This window comes from Oryzias latipes, chromosome 13, assembly GCF_053564925.1.
Source record: "Oryzias latipes strain Hd-rR chromosome 13, Olatipes_Hd-rR_3.1".
In the NCBI taxonomy this organism is placed as follows: Eukaryota; Metazoa; Chordata; class Actinopteri; order Beloniformes; family Adrianichthyidae; genus Oryzias; species Oryzias latipes.
The window spans coordinates 13,104,412-13,125,944 of record NC_136249.1 but is presented as its reverse complement, the minus strand read 5'-3'; the positions used below and the strand labels follow the sequence as shown (position 1 = coordinate 13,125,944).

At 39.5% G+C, this 21,533-nt stretch overlaps 1 protein-coding gene across 16 annotated transcripts in view; it reads right to left on the bottom strand.

Moving 5' to 3' along the window:
- mecom (MDS1 and EVI1 complex locus) overlaps positions 1-21,533 on the bottom strand; it is a 155,502-nt gene that overhangs the window by 94,604 nt on the left and 39,365 nt on the right. For all 16 annotated transcript variants that reach the window (XM_011482816.4, XM_011482822.4, XM_011482818.4 and 13 more), the window contains exon 2: positions 12,068-12,414. In XM_011482816.4, coding sequence (XP_011481118.1) covers positions 12,068-12,414 — 347 coding nt within the window. The remainder of the gene's footprint in view (positions 1-12,067; positions 12,415-21,533) is intronic.

Sequence of the window (21,533 nt, the reverse complement as noted above, 5' to 3'; positions counted from 1 at the left end):
TGACTACATTAACCCTTATCTGTGAGCTTTTGATGAACAAAGTTCCCTCACAGACTACCTGCTGCACCCTGGAAAATCCTATTACAGACTGCAGAGGGACACTTGGGAACACTCCACTGGGAAACCTATCTGCCTCAGCACATATCAGAGGCAGGACATTGAGTTCTTTCTCCTCCTTCTCAGTTCATTCTACGACTTTTCCCATTCACTTAAACTGATTATTCTGTGTGTTGTGCTCCTCTCTGATCCATTGTCTGTCTCTGTTTCTCTTCTTCCTCATTTATCATTGTTGTTTTCACTATGTCTGGTTGTTTAGTTCACATACCCTATCTTTGAACACAACGCTCCCTCAGTTTGTTATTGCGTGGGTTTGTTTTGGGTCCTCAATTTATTCCAGAGTACGCCTTGCCATGTGTTAGGAAGAACAAGAGAAATATTTCAGAAGAAGTTTACTTGAAATTTTTAAAAGTTAAAACATCTTGGAGTGGCTAATTAGATATTTAAAAATAATTTAGACAAAACATCTGCAAAACACCAGCAAAAGTGAAGTCATGCACCGTTGTCTACATTTTCTGCAGACCTTCTTAAAGTAGCAATTAACACCATTGTGGTCATTAATAGTAAAATGAGGAAATAAAATCAATATTTAAAGATTTAATTAATCTCTTTTTTATAATGAATTCATGTTTATTCTGACTGTAATTAAACATGAACTACTGCAATTATGATATGACATGACCTGATGGACTACGTCATTATTGCGCAAGTTTAAAGCAATTAGAAAACAATCGACTTGGATGTGATCTAAAGCTTTTACCCACATAATTAACTTCATTAAGTGCAAGAGCCACACTCATTTAAAGTGTGACCTTTAATAACTGTAAAAGAAAAGCATCCACTGTATTCTTTAATTGGCATGTTGTGTAACAACAACAAGAAAAATAAAATAGAGTTTAGAACAAATAAATGCATTTATGCATCAACTTCAAGGCATGCATGCAGGATTAAAAGTATGGTTATGCTTTGCGGAATTTAATATTTCACTATAATTGGTGTCATTAAAAAATTGGCAAGACGAGCTAGTTTATCAACTTTATCATTAACTACATTCAGTGCTGGAGCAGAGCAGCAACATATTTTTACAGATTCGTTCATTTACTTGAATCATTTAACAGATGAAGACATGAAAAGACAGACTCACAATTACGTTATGCACCCATGTCTATACTAGTGGTTAAAGAGCAGAGCATCTTGCATTACGGCACAGAATAAGTGAGCCTGCCCTGTAGCTAGAGCACCATGAGACTGACGTGTCTTCACATGGTGGGCGGCATTTTAAAATTCCCCTCCGATCCTCTTTTAATCAATTTTCAAAACGATCCAGTGGTCTGTTAATATGATTTTGCTGTTTTTAGCCAAAATTGAAAAAAAAAACTGTTCTCTAGGACATAATTTTTGCAGAGCAGCAGTAGTTCATTAGAAATTTGCCTCCAATGTGCACTCATAGGGCCCTAGGGGTGCCTGAGCTCCTGGCCTTTTTGGCTCGTTAGTGCTCTCAGGCCCTCTATTTATTTTCTTTTTTTTTTTGTATTCACATTGATACATTTCAATAAAAGATACAAGAAAAAAACGTGGCTGCAAAGTCCCCGAGTATTCTATTGAATCCATTTTCTTGTAATCCGGGGGTTCTAAGCTTCCACTTCTGTCTTTGAGGCTCCACTCGGACTCAGAGCCACCAGAGAGAGTTAGGGGGAGGGACAGCGAGAAATGCTACTGCCCCACGGAGAACTGTAGAGACAACGTGACAGTGAAGCAACTTGATTATGAGAGTTCTCGTCTAACTAGGCGTCGTCCACAGATTAAGCTTAAATATCATTAATATTTCAGAAGAATGCTCTATGTTCTTTCCAATCACAACACAAGTCTGTATTTAGAGGATCAGATGCAAAATAGAATTTAGCGGTGAATCTCGATCTAGAACAAGAGTCACGTTTTATACAACTGTCAGGAACGGGAGGGGTAAGAGCCAAAATGCAGGAAATTGGGCTTGGTGGCAGAAACCTAAACATTTAATAAATAACCTAAAACAGGACAAAACCCATGGGAAACAAAAGGGATAAACCACACACACTTCTACTCACTGAGGACAATTATTAGAAAAGAAGACGGCTGTAGTTTATGGACATGAACCTGGCGTGACTGATAGAGGACAGAATACAACCAGAAACACCTCTGAAAAACTGAACTAAACTGCAGAATCCTCAGCAACAACCTTATACCATTACATATGAATAATTTCAGCATTCTGGGGATAAAAGTTGTAGGATGTCTGCGTTTAAAATATTACCATTTGTATTAAACCGGATTCATTATGTCTGCAGCACATTGTTCCAACATAAATAGCCTCCAGTGTTTTATTGCTTTGATGTTTTCCATATGATAAAGTAAAGAAACTCATGTTGACAATAATATGTCTAAATAAAATAAACTATTGTTTATCACCGTCACCTACACAGTTATCATATCTAAAAAATCATCTAGTAGTAGTTTGTTTAAAAAATGTATTAAATCCTGTAAGTGTTTTTGCTGTCCTTTGCCCCTGCCCCTCTAAAATCCTGTGCACAACCCTGTTTGCCTTTGAGTAGTGGACGGGACCTTTGGTGTGGAGTGAGCCCCTTCTCATCATCCCTTTGTTTACAAGCTCTCTGCTAGCTTACAGCCCCTCACAACGCCAACCCAACACAAACAGTGCAACAGAACTGCCAAGTAATATTGAAGCTATCTAGCCGTACAGTTTTAAGTCAGATGCCAGCTCGGATGAGGAAAACAAACAGGTACAGGAATCTAGTGTCTAGAGCTTGTGGCCTGCCCTAGTAACTTGTATGTCACACTTACAAGCTCTTTCCAACTGGATTTTTTTTTGTCTGCTCTTGATTCATAAGGGTTTGAATAAAGAAACACCAATAAATACCATTTTAAGCTCAACATTCCTTACACATGTTCTCCATTAAAAGGCAAATACCACAAGCCATGTTAAAAACACCAAAAACACATTATTTATCTGAGTTCCAAGTATTGTGTGCTTAATATCCATGCATCATCACATTTTGAAAAGTAAGCATGTGTTTATCTGAAAATTATTCATAGATTTAACTTTGATTACACAACTTGAAGTGGTCTTTTCTTCTGACAGTCATTAGCTCCTCCTTAATGCTTTGCGTTTCACAATAACTTTATCCACATCTGAGGTGCAGGGCAGGGGCCTGCTCACGCATACAGACTTTGAAACAACAAATGAGAGCAAAGCAACCTATCATATGGCTCAAATTAGAGCATTATAACAGAGTAGGGCAAAGTTGGGGTTAAGCCCTCATTACTGCCACCTCAGGCCCCTGCTTTCACTAGACCTGGCAGATCCGAACCCTGGTTTTGGAACTCCCCTGTTCTAATTGGAACAGCAATACAAAGTAATTGGGAAAGAGGTACCACCTTAAAGGGATGAATAAAACCCACAGTTTTAATAAAATTTAACCCAGTAATAAGTTCTCCAAGCAGACCTCAATATCCCATTACCCTTTGAACTACAGCACACCCAAAGTATGAACGAACACACTTTAAGTACACAAGTAGAGGTCTACACTCCATCAGAAATAGGTGGAGGCGCATGGAGATTGTGACTGTGAATAGGTTATAACAGCCGTGAGAGAGTGGGAGAGAGCTTGGCAGAAGCTAAGAGGACAGAGGGCCTTGGCTTGTGCCTGTTTGCACAGCTATGACCACAGACACAGAGAAAGTGGTTTCGTAGAGGCAGTATTAGCTCTTGATTATTTGCGTTAACCGGTACTTAGATTTACTGCCTGGGTAATGTGATCTGACTCATAGTTAAGCACTAGCAGCAACAAGGGGCAGGAAAGCCACGGAAAAGTTGCTATTCCCTCTCTATTTCCTTGAACTGGACCAATAAAAATCTCCCAGCTTTGCCCCTAAGTCGCCGTCTCTCCTTCTTTTTGACCTGCCCCATTGGGAAGACATTTGGAAACAATCAGTGCTGTGTTTTAAGGAAAGGACCTTCCCCTATCAATCCCCCCTAGATAAGGTATCTATGAGCCTGGATCTGTCGCCCCGCACACGGAATTGATCACCTCTGCTTCCTGTATGCAGTTTAAGGGGGTTGCCCCTATTTTCACTCGTGCAGAGCGCAGGGCACAGTGTGTGTCGGTGTGCACACAGTGTGCGCAGCTGTCTTGAACATCATGCCAAAGTGCCTCATTTTGAAAAATTGTGAATATACACAAAACTTCCAAAGTTTACCTTTATAGGTAAACTCTTTAAATACCCACTCCAATGAAAATGGTGTTTTAGGACTTTAACATGTTATTGGTGCATTTCTTCTCATGATGGAGGATATATGTAAAGAAAATTAAGCTGGAATTCTGAGTATTTCTTTAGTCAAGTCATTGTGAATCAGGACCTGGAGAAAAAAAAGCTGTTTGAAAAAGAACATATTTGGGATGTAGCTGCGCTGCATTCTGATGCATCCACTTGCACACGACTAGATCCATGGACGTCTTTGTTTTACTCGTCCGAGCTGGCATTAGGCTCAAAACTGTACGTGGGGATAGCTCCAATTTTGCTCGTCATTTTCGTTGCACCGGTAATGTTCAGTAGGGGGTGTTAGGGGCTGTAGAGTGGGAGAAGCATGTGAGAAGCGAGTGGAAGAGCATGTATACAGGTGGGTGATGGGAAGTGGGAGTGGGCTGACTCTGTCCCAACACACCCACGCAAAATTCAGAGGGGGATTTTTAATGAACACATTTGTTTGGGAACACTTTTACAATAGATAAATAGATGATCAGAGTGGGACTTAAAATTTTTTTTGTTTAAGTTGTGACATTTTAGGAGATATCTTTGACTTGATTGCTCTGTTGACACATGTAATCAATAGTTCTGTTCACTTAGCTGCTACAGTATTTGTCTTTTTCCTCCAGCTGCTACACATTTGAGCAGTTTTGAGTAGTTTTAGAGGCAGCATGCAAATTGTAAACCCTCTTAAAAATGTGTAACATTTAAAAGTAGATTAGATATTTAAGGTAGACATTTGGTGCTGAAACATCTCCCTTTTTTGTCTGTAAAAATCCCTACAGAACACATTCACAAGCAAATCTTTCTTTTATTAATACCATGCAACCGCAGTGTAAAAGTTAACACTTTTCACTCTCTTACCATTGTTTCTACAAGTTTTCTTTTGCATTTTCTGCTCTTATAGTTGGACATCTTCCTATTAAATCTCCGTTTCTACACTGAAAGTCTCATTATTTTTTTTTCTTAACAAAACATCATTAAGGATTTTTCCTTGGCAACAAAACAATATAATTCATGTACAATGAATTCAAGCTGGCAAAGTTTGCAACATTACCCTCTCTTCTTTCATTTATTCTTTTACTTGCCGCTGTAAACCCTCTAATAACATTGAGGGTTTTAAAATAATGGATTTGACAGGGACTGTGGGCCTTTGTTCTTCTATCAGAGTGCTATAACAGCAAAGCAAAGCTGATGTAAATGTGTGTTACTAGGCAGTAGCATATATTTTCCAGTTTTGAGTCAATGCACCTGCTTATAAATTCTATTATATATCTGTAGCTGTCTAGACATGTGTCACTGTTATTGGGCTCACCCTGCATTTGCTCTTGATCAGGTCAGCCTTCTAACTTTCAGTAAGAGTGAACAATTTTAAAGTCGAACTGTGGGCTACCGCTACCCCAACTTTGTCCAGAAGCCAATGGTACAGAGATGATGGGGCAACAAAAGAGGGTGTCTTTCCAGAGCTTTTGAAAGCTTTTAAACAGGTGTGTTCCTCTTTCCTGTTCTATTCTTTTCTTGTCTGAAACCTTTTCCATTTACTTGAGATCTAATAGGGCCTGGTAACCTTTGCCCCTGCTTGAGAGGACCCCTGAAGAGAGCCCCCTTCACCTGGTATTGTGCTGCTGGCTACACCTTCCAACTGGCAAAGCCCCCACTCCTGCTTGCCTTTGTCCCTCTGCAAATTTACTCTGACTTTGTTCAGTTAGTTAACTTAGCTTCCCCTCCCTGCTGGGAATGTGGGTAGAGAAAGCACAGAGAAGAAAGGGGGAGTGAGGCGAAGGAAGGAGCATAATGCAAAACAGGGTGGGTTGAAATCAATTTTAGATGTAGAAATCCCTATTTTCAAAGAAAATTAGTACACAGACTCTACATTCAGGTCATTCTTTCTGTTTAAACCTAACTTTTTAGGAGTATTGCCTTCTTCTCACAAGAGATTCGACCTCCACAAACATGTATACATGCCTCAAACAAGCATAGAAAAGCAGCATCGAACAACACAAAAAAGGAGATTAACTCAAAGGCAGGGATTACCACTCAAGTGAGTAGCAGGAAGATGAACTTGAGTTTAGGGGTTTAAATTTGGCATCACTCCTGGTCAAGTCAGTAAAGCGCCACTGACACTTGATGACAGGCTTACCTCTTTCACAGACACCAGCAGAGGCAAAGACAGATGCTGCCACACATGGGATGGGAGTTTTGGAGTTATTTTCACAGAAGGGAGGCTCAATATCCAGCTGGAATGAATGGAACTGGCGTTTCTTGGGAATAACAAAGATAACAAAAACTATAGAAAAAGAAGTACAGAAAAATATACACCTCCTATTCTTTGATTATATCAGATGCTGCTTTGACGTTTTTGCAGTGGAGTGTCTGAAGAAGAAATATACACTCACCAGCCACTTTAATACGTACACCTTGCTAGTACTGGGTTGGACCGTCTTTTGCATTTAGAACTGCCTTAATCTTTGGTGGCATAGATTCGACAAGGTGCTGCATTCCTTGGAGAATTTAGTCCATATTGACATGAAAGCATCACCCAGTTACTGCAGATTTGTCGGCAGTAAAAATAAATAAATAAAGGAAAGAATAGCTTTGACTGTCATTAAAATTGAATATTTTGCATTGACTATTTTCATATATTGTTCAAACTTAATCTGGATTAATCTCCTTAATCTAGTGCAAGTAAAACTAAAACGTTTATCTGTAGGTTTTAAATGATTTATTAATAGTATGTTCAAAGAGATTAAGTTGCTTTGTGGTAATAAAATTCTAAATATTAGTGGGTCTTATACATTTGTTTTATAAATGTAAAAACCTTATTTAAGTGAATGTGGAAATTACCAAAAATCAGAGTTCTTTTCATTTGCATTTCTTATTTTATAAACTTTCCATTCCATTCCATTCCATCTTGTTTAATTATGCAAACATGCAGTAAGAGAAATTCTCAGGCCTTTCAATGCAGCCACTATGCTAAAAATGTGCCACGCACTCTGCCTTTTTAAGATCCCAGACTTTTCCACTTTGAATTTGAGAACATTTTATGGGAGTTTGCAGGTGTGAAAGTGTGAGGATGTGTGTGAGTGACAGAGGAGTTCATCCCCAGAGCCCGTCTCCCTATAAGCACTGCTGTGGGCAGGGCAAGCTCCACTGACAGTAGAAGGGAGGTGGCATGGTCTGGAGGATTAGGCTGCTTTTAGGCGACATTGAGAGTGGCTCTTTCTCTTTGTGACAGAGAGGTGACGGGCCCGTCAGCGCGCATGGGACAGGCGGACAGCCAGCCAGAGACATCTGCATTCATTCAGGACAGCAGATTATCCATGCACAAAGAACACGCCCACTCGAAACGCCCTCCATCTACACTTTGACACCGTCTTACACAAGCACACAAGACTACGGACCAACGCATGCAACACACAAAAAATCCTGGTATAGGGAATGACAAATGTGCATTCTGACTGGGAAAATAAATCTAAAAATACTACAGATGATCCAAATACTGATGACTGCAAATGATAAAAAAGGTATTGTAAAATCAACACTTCATAAAAATAGTTAAATGTTGGATAATTTACCAGAAATTGAATAAAGATGGGTTTCTCTAAAGGTTAGGAGGTTGCCACTCTTCCTCCTCCCATCCTTCTTTTACTTGGAGGTCGAGAAGACAGCCAGAGCTAGGAAAGGCTAAACCCAGCAATCTAATCCTTTACTCCTATTCACCATCACTGCTAATCTTATTCACCACCTCTCCACCGCCACTGCCACCAACACCATTGCCTCCATCTCCACCTCAGCTTCTCACACAAGAGATGCACAAAGGCTGTAAGCACCCCTGTCCCTATCTACATGCCATCCCACCCCTTCCCATATCCCTAACCTGCTCCTCCCATCACGCCTACAGCAGCAGGGACCCAGCTTTCTATGCCCGGGATCCATAATCCTGCGGGACTGTGAGTCTGGGTGATACCAAAGGCTTATTGAGTACCGGATAACTCTCTTCTGGTCCCAGACTCTCCGTCTTATTGTTGCTGGTGCTTAGAAGTGGATAGACACAAATGGAGTTTGAATGTCAATGTGCCCAACCAGTCAGAGTGGGAGACAGAGGTATGGACTGGTGGGCATCCAGGCGTGAAGACTATTCTAAGGAAAACCACAAAGAAGAAGACACAGAAAATTCTTACATAAAGTTAAGAAAATAAAAAATATTTGAAATTACATTTTATTGTGAAAACTTTAAGATAAAGAAAACAAATGAAATACTTTTCTTATCCTACAAGGAGAATGTGGAAGTACAGACTGATGTTCACATCTAGCCCCTTAGATGTAGATAAAAGTGGAGAGGATTTCATGTACATGCATGGACACCAGTGAAGATCACAAATCATTGAACAAAAAAGGTTTTACTCACTGCCTTGTGGGGTCCAGATGACCCCACTCCCAATGTTAAAGTGCCTAGGATAGCACAAGGGTTACACTATCCAGAAGACCAAGACCTGGTACATTTTAACTCGGCAAATTTCTTCAGTAGTCTTAAAACCATCAGAAAATATGATTCTTGTTTCTCTTCCCGTTTCTTTAGTTTGGTAAAAGGGTGTTTGTGAAAAAGAAAAAAAGAAAAAAAAAAACATTTCTCCTTTACTTCTCACGGAACATAGCTTATATATACTTACATTATCCTGGTTAAAATGGTATAACAAAACATTTGAATGGCTGTGTCTTCAACAGTTATGAAAGGAGTTGGGAGTAATACAAAACTATTGTTTTACAGCAACTAACAGTTACTTATAATTATGTGAAAAAATCTGATGGTGATTTCTTTAATCCTTCATTTGTCATTTTGTCACCTTAAAAATCACTCCAATGTAAATTACATTTTTGGTGTTTTTAACATGTTCTTGTGTCTTTTTTATGATAAGCAAGAACATATATAAATAAATTTAAGCTTAACTGCATTTGTTAACATATCTTTATATAAATTGTAAATCAGGAGCAGGCAAAAATAAAGCTTTTTAAAAAATATTGGATTTGTGAAATAGAAAATACGCTGAGCTCCATTCTGATGCATCCACTTGCAGAAAAATAGATCCATGTACATGTTTGTTTTCCTTATCTGAACTCATATGGCTCATCATGTTTCAATATTTTTCGCCATTTTTGTTGCACCGGTAATGTGAGGTTGGGGTGTGAGGAGTTATAAGCTAGTGGGAGACCATGTAAACAGAGAGCTCTTGATTATTGGTGACAGGAAGGGGTGCGTTTTGCTCCACACCAGTAGTCCTGCCCACAACTCAAAAGTCAATTTCTAATGAACTACTGCTGCTCTGGAGAAACTATGTCCAAGAAAATTACAGCTTTTTTTTGTTTTTTGTTGGCTAAATACAACATAATCATTTTTAAAAACAGATAAAACAAGTAAAGTCAAAATATGAATACTCTATTACTCTATGCAAAGACAATTAACTCCCCAAGTTAAAAGCATAAATCTATAGGTGGATGCAAACACGGACACATGCTCAGTGTGCACGCCCACTAGCACACTCAGCACTTCACTCCGGTGTAGGTGAGCCTGACAGACCCTTCGCAGCTGCCTCTCCACTTCTTATTAACAGAAGCTAACTTTCCCATAAGTCACCATTCCTGTATTCATAAAGCATCATGAATGCCATAACTCAGCCTTCCCCTTTATGAATAAAGCTTCAAAATTTATGTCATGGTGCTGTAGAGAGGTGGCCTCCCCAGTGACAAACTTCCCGAGTCTGTCAGCACGGACTTGGGCCGCTCAGGGTTCTACATCAAAGGCGCCAGATGGGAGCGCCACTTTATCGCTCCCCGTGAGGTGACATCACCCCGCCACGCTGCACAGAATTGATGATGAAAGCAAACATATCTGTCTTAACTTGCATTTACCAAATCAATTTTATTTTTACAGACCCTCCTCAGACTTATTGGCATATTGACGCTTTGCAAGCAGAGGAGGGGGTTGAGGGAGGGTGAGTAGGACAAGCGGCTGCTGGGGGGGGATGGGGTGTCGGGAGGGAGTCAGTGGGGCTTAATGGCATTTACCATATTTAATGCCGAGGGATGTCATCACTGAATATCCATTCTGAATAATGTGGCATTTCATCATAAATTCTTTACAACTTATTTACTTAATGGAAAGAGTTATGGCTCGCTGTCAGTGTGGTAATTAAACATTGTGATACAGTGCTGCCTTACCAGGATCCCATCTTTTCCCTGTGCACTCCTAACCAGCAACACATACACATACACGGACATTCAAACATCCTTTGTATTCAGCTTTTTAAATACATATTAAGAAGCATAGACATTTTCCGCAGATGAAAATTTATGAAACCTATTTTTTTCTTTTTTTTTCTAAATAGCGTTGAATTTCCCTTGACGTGACATAGACGTTTTTATTGAAATATGGTAAAAAATTTGCTGAAACATAGATAAAAATGAGTACTTCCCTTTTTGTTTTGCCCATTCAAACACAACTACAGGATTAAAGCTGCATGATGCAACCCAATAAGCACCAGTCTGAGTCCGAACCTTTTTATGTGAGCTGTCTAAGTCAACAGTAAAGGGCAGCATTGAAAATGACTTTAATAGTTTGTGTGATAGGCTCTGTTAGAAACAGGAATGTCATATCCTCATCTTTTTATTCCAGCATGGCACTTCTTCCTTTATGAACTGCACTGTCAGTTTTTCCTAATGAGTCAGGCTCTTTCCTACAAAGGGACAAAAGCCTTGAATGTGAAGGACTGAGTCCTCACATTTAAATTAGAGGATCTATTTGAGGAGACCATCCAAGGCTGATTCCGTGCCAGCCCCGTCATCCTGCTCCATAAAACCAAGCTAGCTTGACAATGACAGAGACCACATGTAACCTCTGACCTTGTCCTGTGACCCTGCCTTCGATTTTTTTTGTGCCTGCTGACCAATATGTGACTTGCCAATAGTCTCAGTGGGTCCCTAACCAAGAGGAAAAGGGATTTATGGCTTTTTATTTTAATTGAGCTGAAAGCACAAACTCAACGGACTATTTTGGTTCCACTGAGCTAAGGTTACATCACTGGGTAAAAGACAAACACACCAGCGGTGTGGTCACTGGGCCAAAAGTGAACATGATGACATGGGAAGAAGTTACAGTTGAAAAGAGCCCCTGATCAGCCACAACTATGGCACAAAAAACTGCAACGAAAATGCGTTTTTTTGCAAATGCAATAAAGTTAACTCAATACAAACTCTGTCCTAACACACAAAATTATTGGTTTATCCCAAATTTGGATAGACAAAAGAAGAAAACAATGACACACTGCTGGTGTGATTGGGCAAATTTCGCATCAGTCAAAACATCCCATTTAAAAATGTGAATACAATAAGAATGTGCAATTATCTTAAGGCCTTGTGGTAAAGTGTCTCCTCTGAGACTGAAATGTCGTGAGTCAAATTCACTGCTGAATCATATCAAAGACTGGGAGCCAATGCTTCCCGGCTTGACACTCAGCATAAAGAGGTTGGATTGGAAGGGTTAAACCACCAAATGGTTCCTTGGTGAGGTTGTGTCTGCAGCTCACCGCTCCCCCAGGCAATGAATCAAACTCCGACAACAAATTTCACGCACCTAGGTATGTGACAGCTATACGGACTTTAACTTTAAAACTCTATATGTCAAAAAACAAATAATGTTGTAATTTTGTTTTACCTCCCAGCCTTGAGAGGGGTCTTGAAGACAAGGCTTGTGCTCTCCTTCATACGGTCCAAAATGCTCCCCGACCTTCACTTTCCTACGGCTCCATATGCCGAGACCTCCCCCTGGAACTGCCGACTCGCGCAGTTCAAAGTCCAGAGGAATGGTCCCATCTTCCTGTGGTGAATAGCTGCCTGATTGCTGGAACGATATGTGGTGTTGCAGCGAAGACTCATCATCAGAAAACGAAGGTGATGCCGGGTCCTCTGCCAGGGCCAAAGACAGTGCAGGATCACCATCAGAGCCACAAATGTCATCTAAGATGTCAGCTGGATAGAGAGCATAATTATCATCGCAGTCACCTGTGGAGGGAAAAAGGAGGATTGTCAGCATTTTTGGTTTGCAAATGGAGGATAAAATGAAGAAAAACAAATCCTTTATGTTTAAGAAGTTTAAGATCACAAGTTCATACAGACATGTTTTGATGCTTTAAAATAAGACTTGATAGGTCAAAAACAAACTCTTGGGTAAGTTTGCCATTTACTTTAGCAGATGCCAACGGGAGCAAAGAGGTCCGACTCAGCATTGTGCTGCTCTGACTGTTTTATATTTCCTTTTCCTGGACTCTTTCTTCGCTGCACAGGCAAAACAGGGGGAATCACAGGAGGGTTAATTGTGAATAGAGTGAAACAGGACATAGAAGCGCAACCTTTTAACCTGCACTGGGCTTCTTCAGAGAATGGACGGTGGAGCTTAATAGTGGATGAGTGATTGAATTAATCAAAGTGTTGATGGCAAATTCTCCCAAAAGCTGCTCTGCTGTGACATCTGTGTCAACCGGTCAATTACTGTAAAAACATCCCTTTATTCCTCTAAGTTCCACTCCGATCATCTTTTGGTCTATTTTAAAAGCATTCCCAGTGATATTTTCATCATGATTTTGCCATTTTAACCCCTCCCAAGAAAAAAAAAGAATAAAAAAAGAAACACAGTTTTTTCTTGGATATAGTTTCTGCAGAATGGCAGTAGTTCATTAGAAATTGTGGGCCGGACTGTTGGTGATTCTCATCAATTTTATTGAAAATGTCTAATATAAAGACAATATAGATAATATTGCGGAAACAATGTTTTAATTTTGATTTGGTTGGTTTGTTTTCTCACCTTTAATGTGACTCCCCCCAGCTAACATTACAGACAAAACAAAACTGGTGAGCGATGTCGGAGTTTCCAACCGTCCAGTTTAGAGTCTGATGCCAGCTCGGACGAGGAAAACAAAGAGGTAAATGAATCTTGTCGTCTACAAGTGGATCCATCAGAATGGAGCAGAGCAGGGAGCTTGTGGCTTGCCATCGTAGGTTCGTCGTCACAAATACAATCTTTTTTGACAACTTGATTCATAATAATTCTAATAAGGAAATACACACTATGAACACACGGTTCACTTCGGCAGCATGCATGTATCTCCACCCCCACGTGCACGTGCACACTGCCACACTGCTCCCTGTCTGCATCATCCCTCCTCCTAACCCAAAGTGTATTGATGGACAGACATCTTCCACTCATCTTCTTGTCAGAATTTTACCTTTGATGTAATATTTATCTTTCCAGCAGATCTGGTATAATTGTTCCAGCTTAAAATAATAACTTATTCAAATCAGTACTTGTATCCCCCACTTTCTCACCTCTCTTCCCTTTACTCTCTTCCACCCCCCCTCTTCCCCTCTCCCTCCCCACACACACTAAATGTAACAAATAAATGAAAAATATTACAACAAAAAGGGGTTTATACAAATCTATACTCTGGTTTCTCGAAGTTCTATAACCTCTTTTTGTGATAGTAAAACCTGTCCAACACAAAAGGCCTTCAGCTCTCATCTGTTTGCTCAGCTGTTGGACAGAACAAGTTAAAAAAAAAATAATAATAATAAGGAAATACACATTCCTAATCTTCTTAATATATGTCTGCCATCATCGCACAAATGCCACAAGGACATTTTAAATTCACAAAAAAACACAATTTTCATCCGAGTGGGTCTTTAAAATGTCTGAAATCAGAAAAACTGAAATGTCTGCAACTCAAGATGAAATATGTCATCCTATAATCAGAAGAAGCAAAGTGATAATAAATATGCTAACTGGAGTGATGCACCAACAGCCAGGTGAAACAGACAGACAACAAAGCCACAAATGATTCACAGGAACCTGCTGCTTTGCGGTGGGTTTGTATCTAACACAGACTGACAGGTCATGGCAAGAGGGGGCTTTGCTAATGAGGCTAAACAACCCATCCACGCACTCAGGAACATTCCTGAAGGGCTTTCTGTGTGACACTGTACCTCTGTGCTGTCAGCCAAAGAACCCTTAATCCAAACAGATGCACACACACACAAACATCTTGCTCAGTGGCCATGAATTAACGGTGCTCCTGATTGGCTGACAGGGTCATTACGGCTGCCCACAGGCGGTCCTGAACTAACCTGAGACATTTCCCCAGGACTTAAACAAAGTCATTGACCTTTTTTTTTTTTTTTCTATGTTAAAGACTCACTGCAGTGTAAATTCTGTTTTTGGTGGTTTTATCATGTTCTTCTAGCCTTGCTTTGATGATAAGGTCATACGTAAAGATAATTAAGCTTTAATTTACATTTTTGAGTATTTCTTTATTTAATCGTGGTGAATCGGGAGCAGAGAAAAAAACTGTGGTTTGAATAAGACGTTTTTTGTGACGTAGGAAACGGGAAGTGGGGGCGGGATTGCTCCGCGCCAAGATTCCTTACCACTAACACGAGAATTTCTAATTAAATACTGCTGCTCTGAAGAAACTATGTCCTAGAAAATGACTCAGGTTTTTTTTGTTTTGTCAAAAAACAGCACATATCATAATTAAGACCACTGGGAAAGCCTTGAAAATAGACCAATAGACAATCGGAGTGGGTCTATAAAGTACTATTTAAAGCTCTTAGAAGTTTAAATGATTCTGATCACAAATCTTCAAATATGCCAACTTTAGGTGACTTCACACTTGACATTACCAAGCAAAAAAGAAAAAAAAGAACATTGTATAAGAAATACAGTATGTAAGCTGCTTTCTTCTCGTCACACGTCCTGTCACAAAGTGTTTGCTATGAAGAAATGCAATAAACACAATGCTGAATCAGCTGTCTATCGCTCATTACTGTTCATGTTCACTCTGTTATGCAATAAGTGTGTGTATATTTGTAGAAGCGTAAAATATCTACGGCTTAAGCACTTCTCACAGAGATTTCCAGCAGCAATACCTGATCATAATCTGCACAACTATTGTGTTTGACACACACACTGTGTGGGCTCTGTGCGTTCAAGGAGAAAGTCTCCTAAAGCCGTATGAGCATGGAGCTCACCGAAGCTCTGGAAGTCAGGGTGATGGCTTCGAGCGCTGAGGGCGTGTAACGTGGTTACAAGCACACATGTGAAGCTTGCCATATGGAGAAGGGAAATGGGCTTTTAAAGGTAACTGTATCCCTCCATTGCCGTCTCTGCTCTGACATTTCCCTTTTCGTGATCCAAGTTTATATTTGATTTAGGCCAGATATTCTCCCAGTCCACTGCCTTCACTGAGAGCATTTCAGCTCATAAACATCTATGTTTCTGTAAGGTAAACATTAGCTGAAAACAAATATGCTGTGTTCAAAGTTTTGAAAACTGTGGTTTTACTTGTGGATGATTGATAAGTCAAATACTAAAGGTCTGCTTATATGGGCCGAGCGGCAGGAACAATGAGCACCATGACTGAGACCCTATGAGTGCGTGCCAGTGAGAAGACAGAACGGAAGATAGAAAATATGTGTTTTTTGAAAGGCGAATGGTTGTGTTTATTTGTTCAGTGATGGACATTGCTGCACTTCTGCAAGCTGCCGCCCCCTCATCAAAGCAGATCTGGACACGAGACGGAGAACTCTAGCTGGGAGAAGCTTCACACTTTCAACCAATTATCTAAATGGCAACACATCATCGTAAAACAGATGCAGAAAAACGGTTCTTGATGCTAATCTACCCACAGGAAAGCAATAACATTCCACCCCGTTCAAAATAAACTAACAACGAGAAAAATAAATAGTGGCAAATGCAAACACAGATGCCTTCTTGCTAGTATTTCATATATTTAAATCCGAGCATTTGACACCAAATTCATTAATTTTTATTAGGAGAGAAAACATTTTTCCCAAGCCTGCTATCTGCATGGGTGGAATAATTTTCACCTCTGCCACAAGGTGTTGGGCGGACTCATACATCACATGATTACCCTGAGCAGCGAGCAGGGCCGCCATCATCAGGGAGTGAATTAAAGATGATAGAAAGAGCTATTAATCACGGTGACAAAGCCCCTAATAGAGGTGTGACCCAGCCACCGCTGACGGGACGCAGAGGCACGCACTCATGGGACAAACGGATACATATGTTTACAGAGAGAATAACCTACCTGTGGACACAGTCGTTCCTCCATTCTTTGGTTTACTTTCCTCCAAACGACTGAAATCTTTTTTTATTCCGGCTTCTAAAATATTTTTTCTAGGTTTTAAAAGGCACTGATGTCAAAAAAACAGTTCTTAGTGAACAGACTCTTCGGTCACAGTCCTAAAAATGTTTAAAAAAAAAAGGTGCTTTGTTCATGTGACTGGTTTACATCTATCTCTTTTAAAATCTCACCTTCAAACTGACCAATTCTCTATGGTCTTTTTTGTGTACTAGGCATGTAACATGTCTAATAAGAATAAGTTATTTGTGATTTTAATAGACACATTTCTTTGCATTTTTAAGTGTACTTATATACCTGCTTTTATTTCAGTTTGGAATGTATTTTATTCTCTATAAATTTGTTTTTGTGCTATTGTTGTGTTCGAAGCGGTTGTATTAATAAAGTTGCAGTTGCAATTTAAAGCACTGGCACATTAATACACAACAGTTATTCAAAAAAAATGTTTTTTTTTGTTTTGAAAAGGGGAACTTATTGTGGTGTGGTGGTAAACACTCTCACCTCAGTGAGAAGGCCCTGGATTAAGTTTTGACGAGTTTCCATGCTCTTCTCATAAATTATGTTTTCTAACGTATAAAAATAACTCTTCATTTTATGAGGAGTGACCCTTAACCTTGTCACTAGACATCATTTTTAATCTGTGTAGCAGAAAAATGAGATGGGAGAGTTTATCCTTTTACTATCAGTCAAACATAATAGCAAATGATTCCCTCAATTAGTCATCAGTCAGACTCAAAAATGGCCCTCTTTATCATTTTTGGTGCTTTAGAATTATCTGTCATCACCAGAATAATCTGAACAATACAAAAGAAACTAAGAGATTGAGTAGCGTTTGTTTCTCCAAATACACTTGAATAGGCCTCAACATAACTGCTGGTATACCTGAAATGCACATTTAAAACATAAAGAAGCAAACAGGTTTCATTTGATTCATTTTTAAAATCCTTTACACAGCCACTGCTAATCAGAAAAACGACTGCTGTTGGTTTGTTAAGTGCTGTTAATTACAGTGCATCCTTGTGCATGTACATTCCCACAGTAGGGTGCATAGGACTCCCATGGCCTCAGGAGAGGGAATAAGCTTCCTAATTAACTATTTCTTTGTGCATAATGGAGGCCTCAGCAGTGCTTTTGGGAAGTCTTTTGGTCCAAGGGTCCACTGGGTTGACTGTGGAGCTGCCTGATACAAAGCACAAACATGCAAATCTGCAGGTAGCGCTCTGTACACAATTATAGACAATTGTTCACTGTTTATCTCACAGTCTGCAAGTGGATATTTCCTTTTTTTCTCCTTTTTTAATATTGTAACCATTTTCTGCAACTTTATAGTAAGATTTCCATATAAGCCTTCAGCTTAATCTAAAGCTGAAAGTATATTTAAATATATAGCCTACTTTTTTCTTTCTACTTGGGTTATTTATTCAACCAATTTTTAGGTTATTCATATAGGGATTTATTTTTATGTAACTTTTTGGAGCAAAACTAATCTTTGAGTTATAGTAGCTTCAATTTAACTCAATCCCCCCCCCAAGTTTTACATTTTATTTTTATCCTGAGTTAAAATAATCCAGAACCTCAAAGTTGGGTTAACAACCCAACATGGGCTATTTTTAACTATGGTGTTCTTAGTGTGTAAATTGACACGCATTTTATTAAAAACAAACGCCAACAAAAGGAGATACCAACATAAGGAATGCAGCACCGTAAGCAAAGCTCTTAAAGAGTCCTAATTAATGAGAGCATTGTCTGTGCTTTTTCACTGCTGTGTTAGTCAACCATTTCCCATTCCAAATGGAAAACACTCCATTAAGGGCTCTGCACGCTCTTACCAATTAACATCGTGCAACAAACCTAAACTTTGAGCTGGTCCCTCTGTGCGCACACGCTCAGACACCTAATTAATTAGCATTAGTTGTGATTAATAATGAGTGTCCTTTAATGGTAAATCTGCAGCTCCAATGGCAAGCTGACACAACAAAGGAGTCTATGTACGCGACAGGATTTATCTGGGGGGCTGCTCGGGGATTTTAACATGTTTCTCACAGGCCTGACAAATGGCCTATTAATTATCTAATGTTGTCTGACAACAATCGCTTGATAAAGATGTATGTTTAGAGGGGTGAGGAGGCGACGACACAGCCGAGGCAAAGAGAGAGGTCTAAAGGGTTACGGAGGGAGAATATGCGCTTGTGGAGGAGAATAAAAATAAAGCATGCATGAGTGAGATATGGTTTATGTTCAAAGCATCATGATATTGGATGTATATATATATATATATATATATATATATATATATATATATATATATATATATATATATATATATATATATATATATATATATATATATATATATATATATATGTTTGTATATATATATATATATGTTTATGTATATATATATGTTTGTATATATATATATATATATGTTTATGTATATTTTTATATATATGTGTGCATGTGTGTGCATAAGGAAATTCAGCCTTTTTAAGAATTTGCTTCAAAAGATGAATCACCTCATAGAGGGAAAATCAATATGAAAACCTGGAAAACCACATTTATTCTTAATGAAATGCTAATAAGCAGGGCCTGTATACATACAGAGATCGATGTTCAACACATCCACATAAACACGCAGTTTACGTCCTAAAACCACAATCAATATGATCAACAAAGAAACCTCTCCATAAACAAAACCACTTCTTACCATTAAGCCTTTAACAATGTGCAACATATGGACATTTCTGGTTCCTGCGCCTTCTCTGTGATTTAGCTTCATTTTTCTAATTTGCAGTTTTTCTTCTGCCTGCACGTTGACAGGTGTTCCTAAGTGGGTTGGCCGTTGCCAAATGATTTTTGTGATTGTTTTAGCCCTGCATTTGGCCTAATGAGATAGGCCCATAGTCGGATGCGAACTCAGGCCTGTCAAATGTAAAGCAAACAGAAAAACAACCAGGCGCTCACATTGTTTCCACAAGCTATACATCAGCGACCGTGTGTGGGGGTGGGATGGTGGGCGACTTCAGACGATACTAACCTCAGGATGGAAGAGATGAGACAGAAACGTAGAACAAAATGGAAAGATGGAGGGTGGAGAAAGTGTTGGAATAGCAGATTAAAGTGAGACAGCTGGGGTTAAAACAATAAAGGGCTTAATTTAAAGAAATGATGCCAACCACTTAAAAATAATTTCTGTTATAATCAATTTATTAATATTTCCCCTTGTGCTTCTAAATTTGACGCTGCTTTTGAAATTCTTGTGTGTTCTCAATGAAGTGATGCAGAATTGGAAAAATAAAACACCTTTTTACATTTATTTCTGAAAAAACAGACATTCCCTTGACATGTAAAAAAGATTTCAAAAGTCATCAAAACCACCTTTTCCGTTATCTTTGCCTCTGTTTCAATTCCGTCTATGTGCGCCCACCCCCTCATCTGTCACATGTGCTAAGCTTTTGATTTGTTTGCTCTTGTCACCTGTGCCGCTCCATTCATCTTGCTATTTCTTTCTAAGCTGTGTCGTTGCAGATGCATAGTCTCACACCGAAGCTGATATAAATAAAAAGAAAATGCCTAATTGAAATAGGAAAACAATTTGTGCAACAACTAGGTTGTTTCAATATATTTGCGACAAAAATCTAAAAAAAAGCACGCCTAAACATCTTTTTACTTTATTTTTTCATCAAATCATGTCATGGCTTACTGCCATTGGACCCTAATATAATTATGGCTCACAGTTGTGCACATTTGAGAAATTGATTCCTCTGATGAAATGTGAGTGAGGCAGGCCTGGGCAGAGCAGAGAGGGACATATATCCAGAGTGTCTGCTGCCAGCCGCTCCGGCACTGAGGAAGGCCCCCTGGGTACCGAACCGCCAGCTCAGCCCTGCCCGGACCTGCCCATTCATTAAAGGAAATGATAGCACGTGTGCTTTGTTTGAGTTTGATGTCTTAGTAATGCATTACACAATTAAATTGATTTGACAATTTCCATTAAACTTGATAAAATATTTATGTAGGCCTGCGGATAGTTCTTATCAAAGAGGGGCTGGTCTGCAGTGCAGATGGGAGCTAAGGTCTGCAGCGACAGGGCAGTAAGCCAGCTAAAGACGTGTGTACACAACCTGAGTGCCTGCAGTCTGAATTTGAACTTTTTTTTTCTTTTACAAAAATTGAGCAGGGTGCAAGTGTTTCACAAATAATCAGTCACACTCGACTGAGAACAAATTCATGAAATGGAAGTGCCAGTGAGTTAATACCCTTGTTCCCATTTGTTTCCATTGTGTGCCACATAAAGAATGAATGGCACAGAAAAGTAAAGTCGTAAGGGTAGTTCAGGGCATTTTTGTTGTTGGCTCCCCCCCAAAAGCAAATGTCTGAATCCATTTCTGGCTATGCTAACTTCCTGCTACAGCACATTAACTTTAGATTTGTTTCAGCACAGTCCAGGTCAGCATAAACTCTGAAAAAAATCACGGAAAAGGCTTTTTACCACTAAATAGCATTCCTTTTCTTATGTAACCTTTTAAAATTCAGTTGTCCAACTAAACATTTCAACAGTTTGAGGTTCTATTGGTCCTCATTTTCTATATTTTAAATGACAAAATGTCAAAACTAAATGTTTGTAGGAATTTCCCTCATGCTAAGAGGTGGGTGTCATTCACCCTTCTTTTCCTCACCATTCTCCCACTCTCCCCGTCTGTGGATATTTCTCCTGTATCTCACCTGTCCCTATTCTATTCACACGCCTCTGCAAACCTCTCAGTGCGTTCAGCTACCCCACATCCATCACAGCCCAGAAATTTAAGGAGCCAAATTGGCCTCATCTGTCTCAATGTTGGATGCAGATGGAGTTTCTTCTGTTGAGGGAGGTGTAGTTAGTCATCCCTGCTGCCTCCGCCCCTCCAGTGCACTGCCTTGTGCTGGACCGGTCGGCAGCAGCGTTAGAGTCGCATTATGAGTACGGCT